General features: G+C 42.8%; 2 protein-coding genes across 2 annotated transcripts; one reads left to right on the top strand and one right to left on the bottom strand.

The window, feature by feature from the left end:
• Positions 1-864: 864 nt before the first annotated feature.
• Positions 865-13,724, top strand: nacad (NAC alpha domain containing). Its single transcript, XM_029450801.1, has 10 exons — positions 865-1,239; positions 4,715-4,995; positions 5,080-10,420; positions 10,686-10,934; positions 11,397-11,488; positions 12,099-12,167; positions 12,291-12,437; positions 12,541-12,675; positions 12,866-12,988; positions 13,578-13,724. Exons 1-10 carry the CDS (start codon positions 1,155-1,157, stop codon positions 13,590-13,592), a joined length of 6,537 nt encoding a protein of 2,178 aa, XP_029306661.1. The 5' UTR covers positions 865-1,154; the 3' UTR covers positions 13,593-13,724.
• An 837-nt stretch (positions 13,725-14,561) lies between these two features.
• On the bottom strand, positions 14,562-19,597 carry glipr2l (GLI pathogenesis-related 2, like). Its single transcript, XM_029450802.1, has 5 exons — positions 19,197-19,597; positions 18,487-18,595; positions 17,017-17,120; positions 16,533-16,610; positions 14,562-15,283 (listed from the first exon to the last, which is right to left on the bottom strand). The coding sequence occupies exons 1-5, from the start codon at positions 19,207-19,209 to the stop codon at positions 15,117-15,119; spliced, it is 471 nt and encodes a 156-aa protein (XP_029306662.1). The 5' UTR covers positions 19,210-19,597; the 3' UTR covers positions 14,562-15,116.
• Between the last annotated feature and the right edge of the window lie 72 nt (positions 19,598-19,669).

A 19,669-nucleotide genomic window follows, 5' to 3' on the forward strand; every position in this document is an offset into this window, starting at 1 on the left:
ACACAAGATATTGGTAAAATTAATTGTTCCTGCTCTGCCTCTGACTGATAGACAGCTACAATTGAGATGATGATGTAAGTTGAGAACTTACATGCACCTTTTACTTTTTGGCTATGAATCTATCAGCAGCTGTATTTGTTGAGGTCAAACGGGTTGCACAGAGGCTATTAGACATTATTCAATAAAGCAGCACTTCTGCTGAGCTGGCAAATCTATTATGGGAAGTTTCAGGTTGAAACTACAATTGCTGATCATTTGGCTTAGTGCTATCGCCCCATCTCTGTTCTGTGTATTTTCCCCCTCACTTTTTATCTATAAAAGTAGAGAAAAACATTAGAGAGTGCTGGAGAGGTGATGGAGAGCAGAAACAGATGATATAGCTTGCCCTCGGGGGAAATGTCTCCTTGTTTGTTTCTCAGGGATGCAATCGGAGCAGGAGGCAGATGGCATAATTAGCAGTATACTTTTAGGTATTGTTTCAGCCCTTTTAATTTTCTGTATTTTCTGTTTCTCTTTCACCCTGTTGGTTTTGTTTTCCTTTAATCACCCTCCCTTGCTTGATTTCTCCATTTTCCTCTTGTTTTTGCAGTACTGGTCCTTTCCTTCAAGGTTGAGGGCAGCACTGAGAGAGCAGTAGAAATCTGCTGACATCATCCCCCAAGATCCAGTCATAGAGAGAGAAGGAGGGGCAGAGAAGAGAGAGAGAGAGATACAGGGAGGAAGGGTGTAAGGGGGGGGGGGGGGGGGGGGGGGGGGAGAGGAGCAGGAATTGGGCATCAAGAGAGGATACTGCAGCTCTCTCTCAGAATCTACACACACACGTACTGGATATTCAGATGATCTGGATCATGAGGCTCTAAAACACACGCCCACAACAGCAGCATCACTGTGCTGCACCACATATAGAGAGAGACCAGTGTATACTCCATCTCTCACTCTCACTCATTCTGTCTCACACACAAACACACACACATAGACAGACACGTGCTGCAGGGAAGATCTGAGTGTTGGGTCGCTGAGCATTCAGGTCCCCCCTCCCCTCCTTCTTTCTCCCTCTACACTCTCACTCTCTCACTCCCTCTCCCTGTTCACCTTGTCTGTTCTGGCTGTATGGTTTATTGTTGCGTCAGAACCAAAGAGAGCCAGCGAGAAGAATGCCGGGTGAGAGCTCTCACAGATCTGTCCCCACCGACAAACATCCAGAGCAGGGAGCTGAGGAGACGGGGCTCCCTGGACCAGGTAAGACATCTGGGGTTGGGGATGGTGAATGACTGTATTTGGAAGGTAGATGCAATTGAAGAGAGAGACAAGGATGTAATTTGAGGAGAGAGGATTAATGTAGAGCAAGTAGATAGTGTTACATAGATTGGTGCAGGAGGGGAGAGAGGGGGAGAGCTAGCATGATAGAAAGCATGGCAGATAAATAAAGACTAGTGGGCTGGTGAAAGTGTGAGAGACTGTTAGGTAAACACTATCTGCTTGAAACTGCCCTGTGTGGTCATTTCTGTTCGTCTGTTGACATGTGCAGTCTGAGTAAGCTGTGATTCAGCTGCATGTTAGCCTGCTCACTAAACCGCATGTTGTCCCCTCCAAGCTCTCAGCGATTAGCATCCTCCCTGAGCCTCCACCCCAGAATCCCAGCCCAACTCTATGCATTTCTCATCACTAAATCTCTATTAACAAAAAACCTCTCATCTAAATGACTGAGTCTAAATGCCCTCCCTCTAGTACCCATCCTCATCAGAACCCTAGGCCCATCTGCCTCCACCCTAAACATGGCCTCCTTGCCCCTCTCCCTCGTCCTGCTACCCCATCTTTAGCCTCGGCGCCACCCTATCTACGTCAACATCATCAACATTTACCCAGCAAATTTGCGAGCAGTCCCTTCCCCCAGCCTTAGCAGGAACATGACACAGCAGCATGGCAGCACTCTGTAGGAGCACACAAACACACAAGCGCAAGAGCTTTTGTTACTAATCTTGTCAGTTATTGCTCATGTATCTGACGTTGTGAAATCATGAAATAAGTAATTAAATAGAAATTAGAGTAGGGAGAGGGATAGGAATAGATAATGTGTCGCTTACAGTTATTGCACACAATATAAAGTTCACACTGTTGTAAACATATGACAGTTATGATGGATAACCTTGCTATTGGCTTTTAGAGGCACTCACTGCTTCCTCTTTGCTGAAAATACTTTATAGTGGCTTGCTTTTTTGGAAATCATCATTGGCCTGATCTTTTCTTAGGCTTGGAATTATTTTAAGCTTTCTTGGCCTGAATCTTGGGAGGGGAAGGAGGAGAGAGTTTTGTCCGATGCTCTAGTTACAACTAGTTTTCTGGCACTTACTTGATTAAAAAGGAGAGGTTAGAGGATTGATTAAGACTAAAAGGAGGGGGATGTTATGAAGAAAGACAAAGAAGCAAATGAGACTATTGGGGTGTCTCTTCTTCAAGGCTCAATCTGAGCAGTAGTTGAAATAGAGGCTCCTCTTGGGGCTGACAGGCCAGCGCTGCAGCCTCTGTGACGCAGCTCCAGTCTGCTCAGCTTGCTGCGGCCTGCTCCTTGTACAGCAAGCCGGGGGCTCAATTTCACTGCATCCTCCCAGAGGAGAATTGCAGGCTTGGCCAGGGAGGGGAAGAGAGGCAGACATCCACATTATATTTGTAGCAATGAATCTGCAGCTAAAAGATGGAGACTTTTCACAATTATGCTAGCAGATAAATATCCTTATCACTGGCTCTTTAGCAGCCTAGCAAAACAGTAGCTCCAACAGTGTGCAGTCTTTACGTGTGATTCCAATGCTAAGCATATAAGGGAGAAAGATACAGTATTTCTGAATATGTTCAATGTAGTTGTTGTTTTGCTTGATTTTCTTTCAGTCCGATATAGGCTATTCATTATTTGTTGCTCGTCTGTGCATATAGTCACTGAAGCTAGATGCCTTTTTATTAGGCCATGCAGGAGGAAACAATCATCCATTAACCGTATTAGACTGCGTTGTACATGTAAGTGTAGAGCAGCTGTTGGCTTTTGTACATGCTTACCTGTGCATCTTTTTTGATTTGTGGCAGGTTTTAGTCTCTGATGTATGACTCAGCAAGCAAAACAAACACACCTACAGCCTATTATTGGGGCAGCAATCAGGCAGGGCTGCTAAGTGCTGATGATTGCATCTGCCACCACCACATCAGGGCAGAAGAGCAGCAAGGGAGGAGATATACTATGTACAGAGAAAAAAGAACATGAAGGCGAGAGAAGGGAGCTTAGAGTCACAACTGAAAGTGAAACAAGGCAACTATATATATATATTCATGTATAAAAGAGGACTGCAGAGAGGATAAGAACATGGTTTAGAGAGGAATTTTGAGGGAGTGAGACAAAGGAGTGGATACAGAACAGAGAGTGAATTAGTAAGTGATATCTGGGCGGTGGTGGCTCAGGAGGTAGAGTGGTCGTCCAGAGGTCAGAGGGTCGGTGGTTTGATCCCCAGTCAGCATGTCGAAGTGTCCTTGGGCAAGATACTGAACCCCAAATTGCTCCCGATGGCATGGCCAACGATGTGTGAGTATGTGTGAATGGTTATCACTACTGACGAGCTGATGCGCACCTTGCATGGAACTGACTGAATGTGTGTGACTGAGTGAATACTGACATGTGTTGTAAAGCACTTTGAGTGATTGCAAAGATTGGAAAAGCATTTTATAAATGCAGTCCATTTACCAGGTGTGTGTTTGTGGCTATATATATAGAACTATATATATATATATGCAATAATGGCCAATCAGTATGTGGATTGAGGTCACAGTGGCAATGGCCCAGTTAAGAGCAAATAAAGGTTCTGTTTCCTCTGTCTTTCAGGGATATTTCAGTGAATGTATAGCTTTGTGTTATGGTCATCAATCTGACACAACACTTAAGATCAGCAGTAGAACTGAAACGAACGAAGAATACGTTCTTTTATTCCATCTTCTTCCTCCATTTGTTTTCCCCTGCTTACACAAGACTCCCTCCACTCACCCCTGACCCCTTTTCTTATATTCATTCTGTCATTTCATCTCAGTGATTCTCCATTTCTCATGACAGTTATAAAGATGATAGCATGGTCCAGTAGGAAAAGAGGACAGAGAACACTGTAATTCAACGACAGTTGCTTTTGCCTCTGGCTAATTGTGCAATTGTGCATGTTGATACAGAAAAAGAAAGAGAGACAAAGAAACTTGGAGAGTTAGAGTAAGATACTGTAGTGTATGTAGAGTAGCATTGTTTTCATCTTCCACGTTTTGAGTCCATCCTTATAGTGGAAGACTACAGACAGGATTAATCAGTTTCCAACACTTTTCAAAAAAGTCTTTGTTTTCTGTCTTGCAGTGTCAGAGTAACACACATAGCTGAGAGGTATTCAGTTAATCTACTGACTAACAGTTTAATGACATTTTTTAAATATTTCTCTGAGTGTGGGAGAAGAAGAGTACAGTTCAATTAAAAGAGATACAATGTCTATTATTGCACAATAAAGTAGGCAATGCCTTCCACATCATATCATGTTACTGAGATAATTTAGTCAAATTGAATTGATTTCCCTCCTTTATTAACTCCTTACTACAGTCCAAATTGAACCCTTACATAAATCCTTGATTCAAAAAAGTAAATGCAATTGCTTCTTTCCTTTATTTAAAATGGTCTTTTTGCAATGCTTTATCTGTTTTTCAGACATGACCAGACACCCGTCTACTCACTCCACCCCTAGTGACAGTGGCTCCTCCCCTAGTGACAGTGGTTCTAGCCCTTCTCCCAGTACTCCTCAGAAGCTACTTCCAGCATGCACCTCTCCATTTGGACCACGACTATTTCATGCAACACCTAGCTCATCTGGTACTCTAAGACCTCAACCTGAAGGCTCTGACCATCGCAACACACCCAGACTGTCTGGCAAGTTAGGTGGTCATGGACCATGTGGCCGCCATGTCCCTGTTAAGATGGAGAGAATCAAGGTGTGTGTTTTGTATGTATGAGCATGTTTGCAACTTTACAGCAGATACGCTACCATACACATTTTATTGTTTTTTTTATTCCAGGTCCTTACTGGTTCTGAGGTGGAGAGTGACTATCAAGAGCCGCAGACCATTGACACAAGGGTGGTGATGGGTCAAGAGACACTGCTCAAAACAACGGAGATCCAGAAAAGGAAACCCTTTGTTGTCAATAGTGGTCAGGCTATCCCTTTGCCAGGCATACCTCGGTCACAAGCAAAAGAGACCCGGCTGGAAACCAGCAAAGAGGAAAACCAAGCCCAAATCCCCCCAAAACAGCAGGAACAGCAAAAAGAACCTGTGCAGCCCCCAACCTCACTCCCTTCCCCTTTTCAGAACCCCCTATTCCCTTCCTCCTCCTTCCCAGAGCCAATCACAACAGATGACAGTTTGAAAGACAACCAGGAAGAGGGTCAAACCCTTTCTCAAGATGAAGTGCCTTCCCTTTCTTTTTCTGAGCTGGCATGTCCAGTTGCTTTGTCCTTCTCTGAGCCAGCATATGCTGTTGACCCTCTACGAGTGGGTGTGCCCTCATCTCTTGACCCTGACCTGTATTATACTGCCCCTTCCACCCCAATCAAGATGGGCTCCCGTTCTTTGCACCTTAAACATCATTCATATCCTGGCTCTCCAGCCTGCCCACTCTCCCCTGGCTCTCCCTCAGACAGCGAGGACCTCTGTTCCCCTCTCACTTCTCCCTCTGGTTCTTATATCACAGCGGAGGGAGGAAGCTGGACCTCCTCTTACACATCTTCCACCTCCCCATCCACTTCTCCAAACCTGCTCCTCACAGAAGAAGCACAAGAGGCTCCTGCTTGCTTTGTTGGCTCCTTATCAGAGATTGGAGATGAAGTTGGGGAGGAAAAGGGGCGAGCAGGTCCAGAACGAGAGGAGGAAAGGGCTGGAGACTTCTGCCTGTACCATCCTGAGGGCTTTGTCATGAATTCCCGGATAGGTACAACAGGGACAGTGATCCTTGAAGAGGAAGAGTCTCTAAAAGGGGAAGAGATCAAGATTTCCAGAGAAGGTTGTCGTCCTTGCTGGGTGACTGACGATGCATCCCCTCTAAGGAGCAGTAGCAGCCGTAGCAGTGACTCCCAGGAGGATGGGGGAGAATCTGAAAGCTCACTCTGCCCACTGGAAGAGGCTGGTGGAGGGAGAGCAGAGTACTCTAGACCCATGCAGACAGGTCTGAAACTGCACCTTGAGGCATGTATATCAGAGGAACATTATGGACAGATGGATGACCACCCAGAACTACCCTCCACTGTCTTGACTCCTGACACAGAGAGCGTGACCATGGCCTCGTCTAGCCTTAACCCAGACTCACCTATCAGCCCCCTGGATGCTTTCTGTCATGGAGCCTTTGGTAGGTTCGGCCCAAGTTCTTTCATGCTCTCCCAGGCAGCCTGTGCTGATGGTATACCGGATGAGGAAAGGATGATCCCCGCCTCCCTCATCTCCTTTCCCCTCCACACCAGCCTTATCTTCAAGGCTGATTCAATGGAAATCACCCTCTTCCCCACAGAGGATGAGAATGATATAGGAGAAGGTAATGACATAAATGAGGGAAAGGATGATAATGCTTATGCAGCAGGAGAGGAGGAGGCAGATGTTGAAGATGACGATGATGATGAAGAGGATGATGATGATGATTATGATTATGGCGATGATGGGGATGGCAATGCTAATGGTGCCGCTGACAGAGATGACGACGAGGAAAATAATGAACATGATGACAGTGACAAACATGATGAGGCAGGTGAGGAAGCTAAGGTAGAGGTGAAAGTGGTAGAAGGGAAGGAAGAAAAAGAACAGGAAGAGGGCGATAAGAAGTGTGATTGCAAAGCAGTGGAAGATCCTATAGATGAGGACAGCTCAGCATCTTTCCTTCATTCACTTTCAGAGACATCTATCAATGAGGGGTTGGATGAAGCCTTCTGTTTCCAAGATGACACAGATGACTCATTAGATTCTGCCTCCTATAATGGGGAGGAAGACGAACGTCTGTACAGCACTGAGAGGCATGCACAATCACTAGAACCCACACCAATGGACGATCTATCTGAAGTCCAAACAGAACCTGAACAGGGGTCTACCATTGGAACACTTCAAACTAAACCTTTGCACACACAACTGAGCACAGACAAACTTGTAGATCACCCCAAAACCACCTGTCTTTCTGAAGCCATTGCTCCTGGTGAACCTACATCCCTTGAACTGCAGTCAGTCCCTGAACTGGAATCTACCAGTAAAATAGTTCAGACAAAACCTTTGCTCACGCAAGTGAGCTCAGACAAACCAGTGGATCACCAGAATCCATCAGGTCCTTCAGAACCAAGTTCTTGTCAACCAGAGTCCTCCAGACACCTGTATATGAGCCCAAATGTTAACCTTTCCTCTACTCCTGTTGTCATTTGTGGTCCACCTGCTGCTGAGTTCCACGTTTCTCCTTCTTCTGTCGCTTCTGCACAGGAGATGACAGACCTTTACAGTTCAGTTCTTCCGGAATTGGCTGAGGAAAATCCCCACACAAAAAATGATGATTTGCAAGAGAGAAATGATTATTTAGGGGAGGAACCCACAGAAGAACCAGAAAGAGACTCTTTCAAATTGCTCATCAAGCCTCGTCATTATCAGCCAGAAAGCCACAGGGCTGTAGGAGCAAGTAGACTTGTATTATCAAAGTTTTTCTCCAATAAATCGGATGTGCCTGGAGGGGCAGAGGCAATATGTAGGACCAATATTCACAGGGAGTCTGCCATTGAGCTTGACCAAAAGAATCGGAATCCTTCCGCTGAGTCTATGATTGTGGAGCGTAGAAGCATTAATTCTGCCACCAATGACTTGAATAAAGGTGTTCTTCTTCTCTCCTGTCCCAAAGACCCTAGTCCCAACCCCAGCAACATCCCTATTTCTACCTCTCCAGAGGTCATCTCAGAACTTGCTGACAATCTGGCCCTGACCCCTGGGGACTCTGCCCAGGAGAACCTGAGAGAAAACACCCTTAGTACTGATGAGGGTGTGCTGGCAGCTGTTGGATCCCCACACTCTCCTCTTGCCATCTCACCTAAAAGGGAAAACTCAGAAACAGACAGCAGGGGAGGGAGCAGGGAGGTGCGTCCTGGAGCTGGGGCGTGGTGTGATGACAGGATGGGGCTTGGGTACAGTCTAGGATTAGGATCGGGGGCTGGATTTGGTGTCTGGGGAGCAGGGGAGTCACTCTCCCTGTCTCTTGGGAAAAGGTATGAGTTAGAGACGGAGGGTCTGCTCACGTGTAACCCAGAGGGCCAAAGCACACAGACAGCTGTGGTTCCCAACATGAGCAGTGAAGTGTGCGAAAATTATGACAATGTTCTGGATTCTGTTCTGGATGAGGAAGACAACAACAGTCTGTGTGGAAAGAGGGACCAGATGGCGGATGAAGAATTGGTAGGAGAGGGAGCTTCTGAGTCCAACTTGGCTTGCTGGAAGTCCATTGAGGAGATCTCAGAAGCAGGCGGAGGGGAGGATGGAAGCTCCAGATTCCCAGAGGATGATGTCAGTAATCTAAATCCAGATAATGATGGAGATAACACACACACACAAATACAAGACACTTGGAAGAATTCTAACAATAACAATGACTCTGCCTTTGACTCTTTGGAAGTAGCCATGTGTGGAAGTCTGAATGCTCTATCAGAGGAAGTGAGACCCCAGAGTGTGAGTGTCAGTGTTAGAGAGTCTGTGTCTAATATCCCACTTGAGGAGATGCCACCTCAAGTGTCTGACACAATTTCAGATGAAGTGGAACAAAAAGACAGCTCCATAAACCAGGCATCAGAGACAACACAGACCCCTTTCTCAAAGGAAGGTGCCTGTAGCATCTCAGTGTCATTAGTTGAAACTCAGATGAACGAAGCTGTAACAAACCAGTATCTCAGTTCACCAGATAAAGCCAAGTCAAGATGTCATACTAATCCAGAGTGTCAGACAATTACTCCAGAGAGTAATACAGCCTATTCTTTGCTACACGGATCCTTTGGTTCGTTTACTCTTAAATGTAAATCTAATGAATCCAAACCACGTAAAGCTTGTCAAGATAAGATGGAAAACAGAGGTTCTCAATCAGAACCAGAGATGGTGAAGCCTCAGACTGAAGGCCAAAGAGAAGGTGATGTCAGTCCTGTGTCTGACAGACATGTTGATGAACCAAAGACTAAAGATGCCTTTACAGGACAGCAGTGTGTTGATAGTAACTCAGGGGAAGAGGATGAGGAAGAAAAAGCAGAAGAGAAAGCAAAAAAGAGAGGTGAGGAGAAGAAAAAGAAGAAAAAAAAGGAAAGAAAAACTTCTCCTGCGCAGAATAGCCCAGAGCACTTTGCGTGTCACACCCACACAGGGGAACTTTGCACAGATAAACCAATTGCTGCTAAGAAAGGGAGGAGAGGTAAGCAGAACAAAAACAGGGCATCCCAGCCAGGCGGTCATGCTGACTCTGGCCCTGAATCTGTTGATGATCCAAAGAAAGCTTATTTTCCATTAAATGCCACAGCAGATGGATGGTCAAAGGGGGCAATTGCAAACAATTCTAAAACTAAGAAAGGCCGAAAGGCAAACAACGAAGCTTCATCGTCGGACTGTCAACAGAGGACATCTAGGACAGAAAAAGCTCAATTTGGTCCACAGATGCAGGGTGATAACAATCTCAGTTCTGAGGTCAGAAGTCCTAGCCATGGATACTACATGGATTCTGCCACACCCCCAGACAACCTCAATGTTGTGTTGGCAATGAACCAAGAATTACATCAGAAACCGGAAGTGCTTGATAACAGACCACTATCTGATAGTCAGAGAGGAATCACAGTAGATATTAATGACAACAACATAGATACTGGCCATAGCTTACCTACCCATGATATCATATCATACTCTCTGACTGCACTGTCTTCCTCACCATCTCCTGTTTCCTCATCCTCCCCTCTACCATGTGCCTCAACAGAGCCAGAAAATGATCTGCCCAAACCTGTGCAGGAATCCCAACCTGTCATCTCAGCCCAGCAACAGCCTTCACTGTCCATGTGTCACACCACCCCTACGCTTTGCTCTACCTCCCCCAAAACACAACAAGCCCCTGATTCCCAATTTCTTCCTAACAACAACAACAACCTCCAAGAGGTCACTGTTGTCCTTTCTGCATCTACCACAAGTGTCTCTTCACCATCATTCTCCACTGCCATGCTGTCCCAGCCTACCCAGGAGTCGTTTTCACCTGCCCCTGGGACTCTAAATTCAGCATGTGTTCCAGACTCAATTTTCCATCCCCAGTCTCAGCCTAATCTCAACATTCAGCCTCACAAACAAATCAAGCAAGGTTGCCCGTGGAACACACAAGACAGATGCAGAGGTGAGTATAGAAATTATGGCTTGTTAGATTGATAGCACAGTGCAATACAAACTGAAGAATCCCTTATCCATTTTGTTAGTCAGTTTTGGCAACAGTAAAATGGTGCTCAACAAGTTGTGATCATAAACAAAAAAACAAAAATGGCCAATATGTCTCCTTGGTCTGTTGGTTTTAAGCAATAAAAAGTAAGCAGAATTTTATTTTATTTTTTAAACAAAGTCAAATGCGAGGTTCCTAATACAAATATGATCAATTCATGTGTAAGGTCCCAGTTTGGCTGAGGAGGAGACAGACAGTGAGGATGATGGTGGACTGCCTCGACGGGGTCACAGATCCCAGGCCAGAGGAGGGGCAGGAAACAAAAATGGAGCCATGCAGAGAGAGTCTGGTCCATCCATTCGACGGGAAATACAACCTTTCTCTGCCCACCAATTATCCAACAGACCGTCAGGCTGTCCAGTCAACCACAGCCACAACATTGCAGAAGAGTTTGACCTATCCTTCAAAAACAATTGTGAGTTGTTTCCGACCCCCTATAGAAAATACGATTCTACACAGAGAATCCTCTAATACCTTCTTTCTGCCTCTTTTCATCTCTCTCATCTGTTTCTGCAATAGTAAACCCACAGCTACAGTTACATGTGTTTGAATATAAATTGATACATTTGAACAGTGAACTATATTATAGTTCAATGTTTGAATCATGGATGAAGAGTGCCCTGTTGTTGCATTGCATATAAAGTAACAATCACACAGTATGGAGTTAGGATTAAATGTCTTTTCCAGGGGTAATTAAATCCTCTGATGATGATTATTATTTTAATGAATACTCTTTATCAGCATAGCACTAATGAGATAGAGTGACTAATGCCCTTAGTACTTACTACTACTATGGTGATTAGTTTATATGGCAATAAGGATATGGTACCCTTCACTTACAAGCACTTGAATATTTGTTGAATACATGTTTGTATAGGCTCTATATTGGCTTCCTGTAATGAGTCTGAGAGTGAGGGGTCAGTGCCGGAGCTAGAGGAGCCAGAGCCACTGAGACCATCAGAGCCCCAGGTGAGTCGGTTCATGCCACTTTATTGGAAACCATCATATATTGTCCTGTACTGAGTAACCCCTTTGTAACAAGTATGGCATGCCAGAGAGTAAATGAGTAAAATACACTTTCTAATACCTAAAACACATTATGATTTATAACCTATGACCTTGGGATTGCATTGAGATTATGTTGAGAAAGATAACTTGTTTTGTCAAGATCTTGACATAGTGATTTCATCAGGAAGAAACTGTTTGCTTACACTGACAGCCGGAGACTTTAAAGCTTGTTATGTGGAGGAGATCTTGACATCAAGGTAGAATTAAAGCTGAGAAGAACATAAAACATGATTTTGAGTCATAGCATAAAATCATCTTTTTTCTGAAGTTTATGTATCCATATTGGCTAATGCGAGCTATGATACATTTGTATTTTTTATTGCAGTTACTGCTGTTGGTATAAACATAAAATTCATCGCTTCCTGTGTGCAAGAGAGAACAAAACTGTGTGGTATCAGCAAAATAGCAATGAAAGCCTAACTGGTCAAATTTGATAACATTAGCATAACTGCTACATGAACATGTCATACATTATTATATTAAAATCATTGATATTTGTTTTCTCCTTCAGTCTATCTCCTTTGCAGATGAAGGGCTTAACAGACCAAAACAGAGCCGCAGTGAGAAGAAGGCCCGCAAGGTCAGACTACCGGCTGTATAAAAATAAATGAATAAATCAAGTGGAGTGTATATGACACCAGTGTTTAATTTGCGTTATTTTGTCTTTCTTCCTCACTCTCTCTGCTGCTGCATGTGTATGTAGGCCATGTCTAAACTTGGTCTGAAGCCGGTCCACGGTGTGACCAGAATCACCATTAGGAAGTCCAAGAGTATCTTGTTTGTCATCAGCAGACCAGACGTGTTCAAAAGCCCTGCATCTGACATTTACATTGTATTTGGAGAGGCGAAGGTAAGTCTTTGTTTGTTTGTTTCTTATTTTCTTTCTTTCTAAATTATTCAAGCAGTAGTACATGTACTGTATTGCCTCTCAACCTCTCCAATTCTCCTCACAGATTGAGGACCTATCTCAGCAGGCTCACAAAGCAGCTGCAGAGAAATTCAAGGTGCCTGTGACCTCTTCTCCCTTAGCCCCACCTGTCCCACCCAGCCTCACCATCAAAGAGGAGAGTGAAGAGGAGGAAGAAGAGGTACTTTCTGTTGAACTATTGCTTCTGAACAGCTATCACACTAAAGTCAGTACAGTATAGCATTCTGCAATGTTTTTAATTATGTTGTTAACTTCCTCTCTCTCTCTCTCTCTCTCTCTCTCTCTCTCTCTCTCTCTCTCTCTCTCTCTCTCTCTCTCTCTCTCTCTCTCTCTCTCTCTCTCTCTCTCAGGTGGATGAGGGAGGTCTTGAGCAGAGGGACATTGAGCTAGTGATGGCTCAGGCTAATGTGTCACGAGCCAAGGCCGTCCGTGCGCTGAAACACAACAAGAATGACATTGTGAATGCTATCATGGTGAGGAGGAAGAAGGGGGGGGGGGGGTGGTGAGAGAGCAAGAGTGAGAGGGTAGAGGGACACGGCAGATGGTGAACAAAATAATGAGTCATAGCCAGTGCATGGAGGAGGGGTGGAGTAAAGGAGACAGAGCAAAGGACAAATTTCAAGTAGAGTTTCTCCCCAGTAACTGAACATCTTCTACAGTTCTGTAGGTCATCAGTGCAGTATGATGCCCACTAGATGGCAGCAACAACTCACACTCAGATAACTGAGTTGTTTAAGTGACACAGTTCATTTTCTTGATAGGGTAAAAAGCAAGATGAAGTCGCCTTTAGATTACAGTTACAGAGCCTCTCATACTGACTTTCACAGATCATTTGCTTTATTTAAGCAGTGTGACATCTAGAGTGTCTCATGTCTTCTTTTCAATAGCTGAGAAGAGCGTTTTGTATTTTCTAATTTAGTGAAGGAAAGTCAGTTGTAATATTTTCTTTCCAACCTAATCTTTATATTCATCATGACAGTTTTCACCATTTAATGTACCATTCTTCTTTGACTCTCTTTTCTCTTTCTGTCTCTTCTGTCTTCCTCTCCCTCTTCCATATAGGAGCTGACCATGTGAGTGGTGAGGACAATTTGACTCCTGACCTCCCTCCTCCAGCCTATAAAGCCTAAACGCCACTGACTCTTCTGTATCGCTGCTACTGTATGTTGCATCCCCAATATCTGCTAAATAAAGTCTGTTCCAATGTGGGCTGTGACTGCATTGTAATATTGATTTTACTGAAGAGATTGATTTAACAATAGGAGCAGTGCAATACTTCACATTCTGCAAATTCACAAGGCCTATTTTTAAATCCTAAACCAAAAAACATTTTCAGAATTAGCCCATCTATCGACCAACCACACAATCACTCAGAGTGTCAACAATAAAAGTTATAAATAAAGTTAAAGTTATTGCTTTTTTATGCTGATGTTAAGGGTTAACAGACCTACTGTATATTTGCAAGTTTGAGCAATTGAGGCTTATTTTTCATCCATAGGTTAAACTTTTCATGTGAAAAATAATTAGTTTCTTTATATGGTCAAAATATATTGTCATTAGGCTTTTAATGCTTTATCATTACATGCTGTGGCAGATGACAAGGGTTGGGTGAAATAGGCATGGAAAAAAACTAATTTCTGGTAATGGCTTTTTAAAGGAAATACATTGCAAGCATGCTGCATTGCAAGATTACACATGCATTTTTAAATGTTTTGTAGAAGCGGTCTGCAGATATTAAAGTAATACATTGCACTGATAAATTGTTTTTAAAACCAAATCTCACAATTATTCAGTGCCTTTGATACAAACGTTGAAAACAAGCTCATTAATCAGTGTTTATGTACAAAACTGCTTACATTGACTAAAAATGTTCCCAAATCAATCACATTACATATTAAATTTGCCAGCACTGTGCAAGACTGAAATGTCACATTACAAAAACAACAGTGGATGTGCCATTATGAAATTAAACTCGCATTTTGTTCGGTTTCTCACTCTCTTATAATGTCACACAATACAAATGACACAAGCATGCCCAAACAGATGCCAAATGTATTTCTGACGGTCTGTCAACTTTATTGTAGAAAACAAAACACATTGCTTCGACAAGTTGTGGCTATAACACAGATTCATGCCAATCATGTTGAATCATCACTTTAAATGACAAGCAATGCTTTCACATGTGCGTAAAACATGTCCCTTTGACTGACTTGGTTCCCATTCTTACTCATATATAGATGTGAGGCTATAACGCATTTCAGTGTGTGAAAATAAAAAAAGTATTGGCATTAATTAATGAAATACTGACACAGGCAATGTTAAAAACAAAAAATAAACAATCCACATATTTACTGGAAATGTTTTGTTATCAATGTCAAACAGTTTTCTTCTTTCATTCTAAGCATTGCATCATACACAGATCTCAAAATGACAAACATAAGACTGTAAGTCCGAGTGAATAGTAGTAGTATGGAATCTTTACTAGGCAAGAAGTGGTGCTCTCCTGAGTATCCTTCATAGCAGTGCAGGCACTTCATACTCTCCTGGAAAATGGAATAAATGCCTTTGGGCTTGAGTCAAATGTTGAGGATCTAGACATCATTAGGTGGTGGATTTAACAGGGAGGACGTTGTTCTCAAAGTGCCCCTGGTTAGTAATATTCCCAGCGGGGAAGTATCTGGCCACCACGAAGGAAGAACCGTCTGATGCAGTGGCTTTACCGACACCCAGCTTATTAGTGCTCTTCCACACCATTGCTGTGAAATGGCCTAGATGGTGAGTGAAATGAGAAATAAGAAATTAAAGGCAGAAAAAGTGTGGAGGGGGGGGGGGGGGGGGGGGGGGCATCATGACATGGTTGAAGTCGAGTGCAGTTCCTCTAAATATTTACAGATGAAGGAATCTTAGTTCTTCTCTCACTCACGAGTTCCAAACTGCCCTGTAGTCTTTATTACACACTTTATTACACACTTTTGTACACTTTATTCCTTTCTCTCTCTGCCAGACAACTTTACATGCATCAGTGTGAACCACTGTTAACGAGCTCCGAGGAGTGATCTGCTTCATGTGTGATTAAGTTAAACATATTCATGTCTGAGGTTATGGGAAACCATCTGGAGGATGATTACTTGAAATGATGTGGGCTGAGGAGTGATACAGAGGTCTGAGATTTCCCCTCAGTTTCCCCATGGCTGGTCACTGACTCACACAGTCACACACTGACTGAGGAGTGACATCAACGGGGGGATTAACAACAATCCTGCTCATGCCTGGGTTAACATGACACAGAGACAGAGAAACTGACAACAAGTAAACAGAAAAGAGAAACAGAGGAAGAAGAGACACGATGACATGAAAACACATGGGAGGGAAGTGTTTGATATGATGCGTTGGCAAAGATGAACATTTTAGTTGTACATATAGTGATACAAAATAAGGATGTTTAAAATTATCTTTGTTCAATCAGGTTCAACTGAAAATAACTTTTGAAATATTTGGAACAATATTCCTTTTTTCCTATTGTGTTCAAGGTGATGAGTAAAGTTTATATTATTTCAGGGCGTCTACAATTGATTATTTTAGTAGTATTGTAGTACAATAGAATTAATGAATCGACTGATTTGTTTCCTGGATTAGTTCCTTATCTGGGATATTAAGCGTAGGAAACCATAAACCAGGTTGACATATTTAAATTGTTTATTACAGTCCACAACCCAAAGATATTTACAACTTTTGTTGCATTTTTCTTAACAATTATTAATGGCTGATTCATTTTATTTACTTATCGATTAATTGTTTCAGTTTTTTACAAATTCAGTTTTTCTAAATTAGGATTTTGATTGTTATACTGTATATTACCATTGGAAATGTTCTCATGATTACTTACGATGATCATGATATTGAATTCAGTTATTTTGCCCAATTTGCTGTTATTATAGTGTAGGCCAGAGGAGGTTTCACAATGACTGAAACATGAGAGGAAGTGAGAGAGACACACTACTCATGAGTAAATCTCACCAGTGCCAGAGGAGAATCCAGGACGGCCGAAGTTGTACTGTTTCACTTCATCATACCAGCGGTCTGCAACATCCTTTCCTGCACGCGCATGGGACAAAATGTAACCTCAACTTCAAGGACAATGAAATCAGTCTTGTGTCGTACATATTGATCAGAATGACAGCCATACGAGAAGACTTCTCTTCTCGGCACATGTTGTTTATAATGCTGCACTTTTTGTCACCCAGTGCTGCACTGTAGGAGATGTTTTATGAATCACACGGCCCCGTGCTGACATATTTCCGCAGTGAGTCATGGTGTCTCAGCTCTCAGACAGTGCGAAGTGGATAGGAAATAGATCCCAGCTGCTCACTTTCAGGGCAGGCCAGTCTGCTTTAAGCCCCATAGACTAAAGTATTGTATGAATAGAAGGATGTGTATCTCAGGAGGAGCACAAAGAGGTAGTATATACAGTATATAGTATATTGAGTATGTATGTATGTACCTGATTGGTCATAGGAGGCCCACGCCAAGTTTTCTCCACAGCTCCCTCTGCTGGACTCCACACTGTGTTTTAGGATCCGTGTGCTGGCCAGACTTTCAGCATAACTGTGTACAGAGACAAAGGAAGTTATGGATAGCACTGCTGAAATTGTCTTCTCCGCTGTGAATCCTACAACAAAATCCACTCCTGCACTGGTGAGATTGCCACTGTGAGTGAGTGGCATATACTTTAAAGCTCATCACTTCTTCAGATTCATGGTTCCCAGAAGTCTCAGTTTTTAAAAGCTCACTGCTGTCCTCCACCAAGCTTAGCACAGAGGTCGAATCTAGTGAAAATATGCAAACCAGTTCCTCTGAACAACTGCTTTTGGTAATTCAGTCGATATTATTACTGGTTACAAGCCCATCTAGGATTTATACAACATTTCCATTAAATTCAATATGTACAAATGAGGTTTTATCAACAGTGTTGATGAAGTTATTTACTCTCATTTAAAAATGTGGGGTTTTACTGCAGGGACAAGGTTTGACACCTTGACCTGGTAGAAACTTATTCATGTCTCTATTTAAAAGACTGAATTGGCAATCATGTGACTCATGTGATATTTTGTTGGCTTATGTTCTATACAAATAACTTTATTATTAAGTCTAAAAATTCAATTTCTAAATCTACAAATAATCAAGAAGACATACAGTGAATGATGCCTTAACTGTCCTCCTGAAAAGGGGTGAAACAGTTGCGTAAAGTGCCTTTACAAACGTCAGTTGACAGAGAGGGAGAGGTAAAAGCACCGTTCATCATGTTGCAATGAACTTTGCTTCGCTTTATATTGTAGGATTATCTCCAAACTCAAAGATTTACCATAACAGAAATGAACAGTTTATACAGTATTTAAAAGACACCCACATTACCAGGGATGTAGATTGTTTATCATTAAAATGTATGTCACACTAAAGCTTAAGGTTTCATCTTTTAAAACACATTTCAACATTCGAAGCAATTGAGGAATACACTTTGCAACTATTGTGATTTGAACGTTACTGCACATCTCCATCATTCATTTATTTGACCTTTATCTAACCAGACAGTTGAGATAATAACAATTGCAATCTGGCTAAGAAGGCCATATCAGGTATCATAAAAAAAAGTTGTTTAGCAAATCAATGTAGACGTCGCTATTGCAATAAGTATGCCCAAGGAAATGGACTGAAAGTCTATTATCCAAGACAGCGAGTCTCCTCTATCCTTCCCGACAGCACTGATCAAGTTAGCATTTATACAACACAATAAATAGTAAATATAACTTGTAATCACAAACCAAGACCCTCAATATCTTATTATATTTAGTGGTTATTTCATTTGATAGGCTAAGCTAGAACTGTCAGTGTTACCAAGAGCAGTTTAACAATGATTGGTATGTGTAGTCCCTGCTAATTAGGTTTCTAATTTGATCTGTGTGCATTAACCCACCGGGTAGCCTCTCTGCTCAACTTGCTGCTCAGCTTCAGTGGAGGAGCCTGGTGCTTCCTCCTAAACTCATTATGGCATCGCAGCACCTCCTCGGAAAACTGCTTTGAGGCTGATACACAGGGAGGAGAGAGGAAGGGTTAGGCAGCCAGAGAGAGAAATCTGACAAAGGAGACGTGATGATGCAACATGAAGATTCGTGCATGGCTGCAAAATGCTCAAGCTGTAATGTGAGTTCACCACCTGAAGACTGACTGATATTAGACAGTGAGTACAACTCGATGACAGATGATTGAGTAGAACACGTCATCCACATCACCCCCCTCTGCCCGGTGCCTATCACTCACTGGTCTTTTCCCACAATTCTCACAGTGCTCACACAATAGGCACATTGAACTAGCAACAATACAAATGCTGCCTAACAGCCAGCATCTACTCAGCATGCTGAAAGATTAATGTTAACTAAGGATCAGTAAAAGCCATTTTCAAATCTTACTGCAAGCACTGTTAAAACGGAAAAGAAGTTAGTGAGTTATTTTGCAATTTTGTATTTCCTCTGTACTACTTTTCAAATATAGCAAAGCTCACAAACATACACATAGGCGACAGTAAACAAGCAAGTCCAGACACACTGTTTCATGGGGGCAAAGTTCTAACTCAAGCCAAATTGATACAATCAGAGTTAATATCCTCAGGGTACAGTTTCCACTTACCTGACTTTCCCATGGTGCTGACACAGGAAGCCTTCAGTAAGATCAGTAACACTCTTAGCACTGAACGAAAGCAGCTTCTCCCCTGTCTTGTTTTCGGTTCCTGCTCTCTTTCTCTGCAGCTCTCTCCCTCTCCCTCTTTCTCTTTAGTGCTGTCTATCTAAAGCTGATGCTTTGAAACAGCTGCTAATGCCTTTACATCAAGGCCTTCTGTGTCATTCCACCCTGAACTTAAAGCAGTTGTGCTAAGTTCCCCTTTTAGCTATTTATCTGAGTGTACAGATCATTGCGTAACATGCTTCTTCCTCAAGTTTTGTTTGACTTCATTGAACTAAACCTGCCTGTCTCTCTTGAAGCCACACACCCTACTATCTGCATGCCCTACCACAAACTTTATGGTTTAGAGGAACACACCCACAAATGAAAGGGGAGCCCCATGCAGACATTGGTGACATCATCTCTGTGAGACACATGCC

This window comes from Cottoperca gobio, chromosome 16, assembly GCF_900634415.1.
Source record: "Cottoperca gobio chromosome 16, fCotGob3.1, whole genome shotgun sequence".
Classification (NCBI taxonomy): Eukaryota; Metazoa; Chordata; class Actinopteri; order Perciformes; family Bovichtidae; genus Cottoperca; species Cottoperca gobio.

What these genes read in the sequence shown, in the direction of transcription:
- nacad (XM_029450801.1), top strand. Translation starts at nt 1,155, where the DNA reads ATGCCGGGTGAGAGCTCTCACAGATCTGTCCCCACCGACAAACATCCA. An exon ending in CCTATCCTTCAAAAACAATT is followed by an intron (nt 10,935 to 11,396) that starts GTGAGTTGTTTC and finishes ATGTTTGTATAG; the next exon opens with GCTCTATATTGGCTTCCTGT. An exon ending in GTGAAGAGGAGGAAGAAGAG is followed by an intron (nt 12,676 to 12,865) that starts GTACTTTCTGTT and finishes TCTCTCTCTCAG; the next exon opens with GTGGATGAGGGAGGTCTTGA.
- glipr2l (XM_029450802.1), bottom strand. An exon ending in TTGAGCAGAGAGGCTACCCG is followed by an intron (nt 17,121 to 18,486) that starts GTGGGTTAATGC and finishes CTCTGTACACAG; the next exon opens with TTATGCTGAAAGTCTGGCCA. An exon ending in TGGATTCTCCTCTGGCACTG is followed by an intron (nt 15,284 to 16,532) that starts GTGAGATTTACT and finishes CTCACCATCTAG; the next exon opens with GCCATTTCACAGCAATGGTG.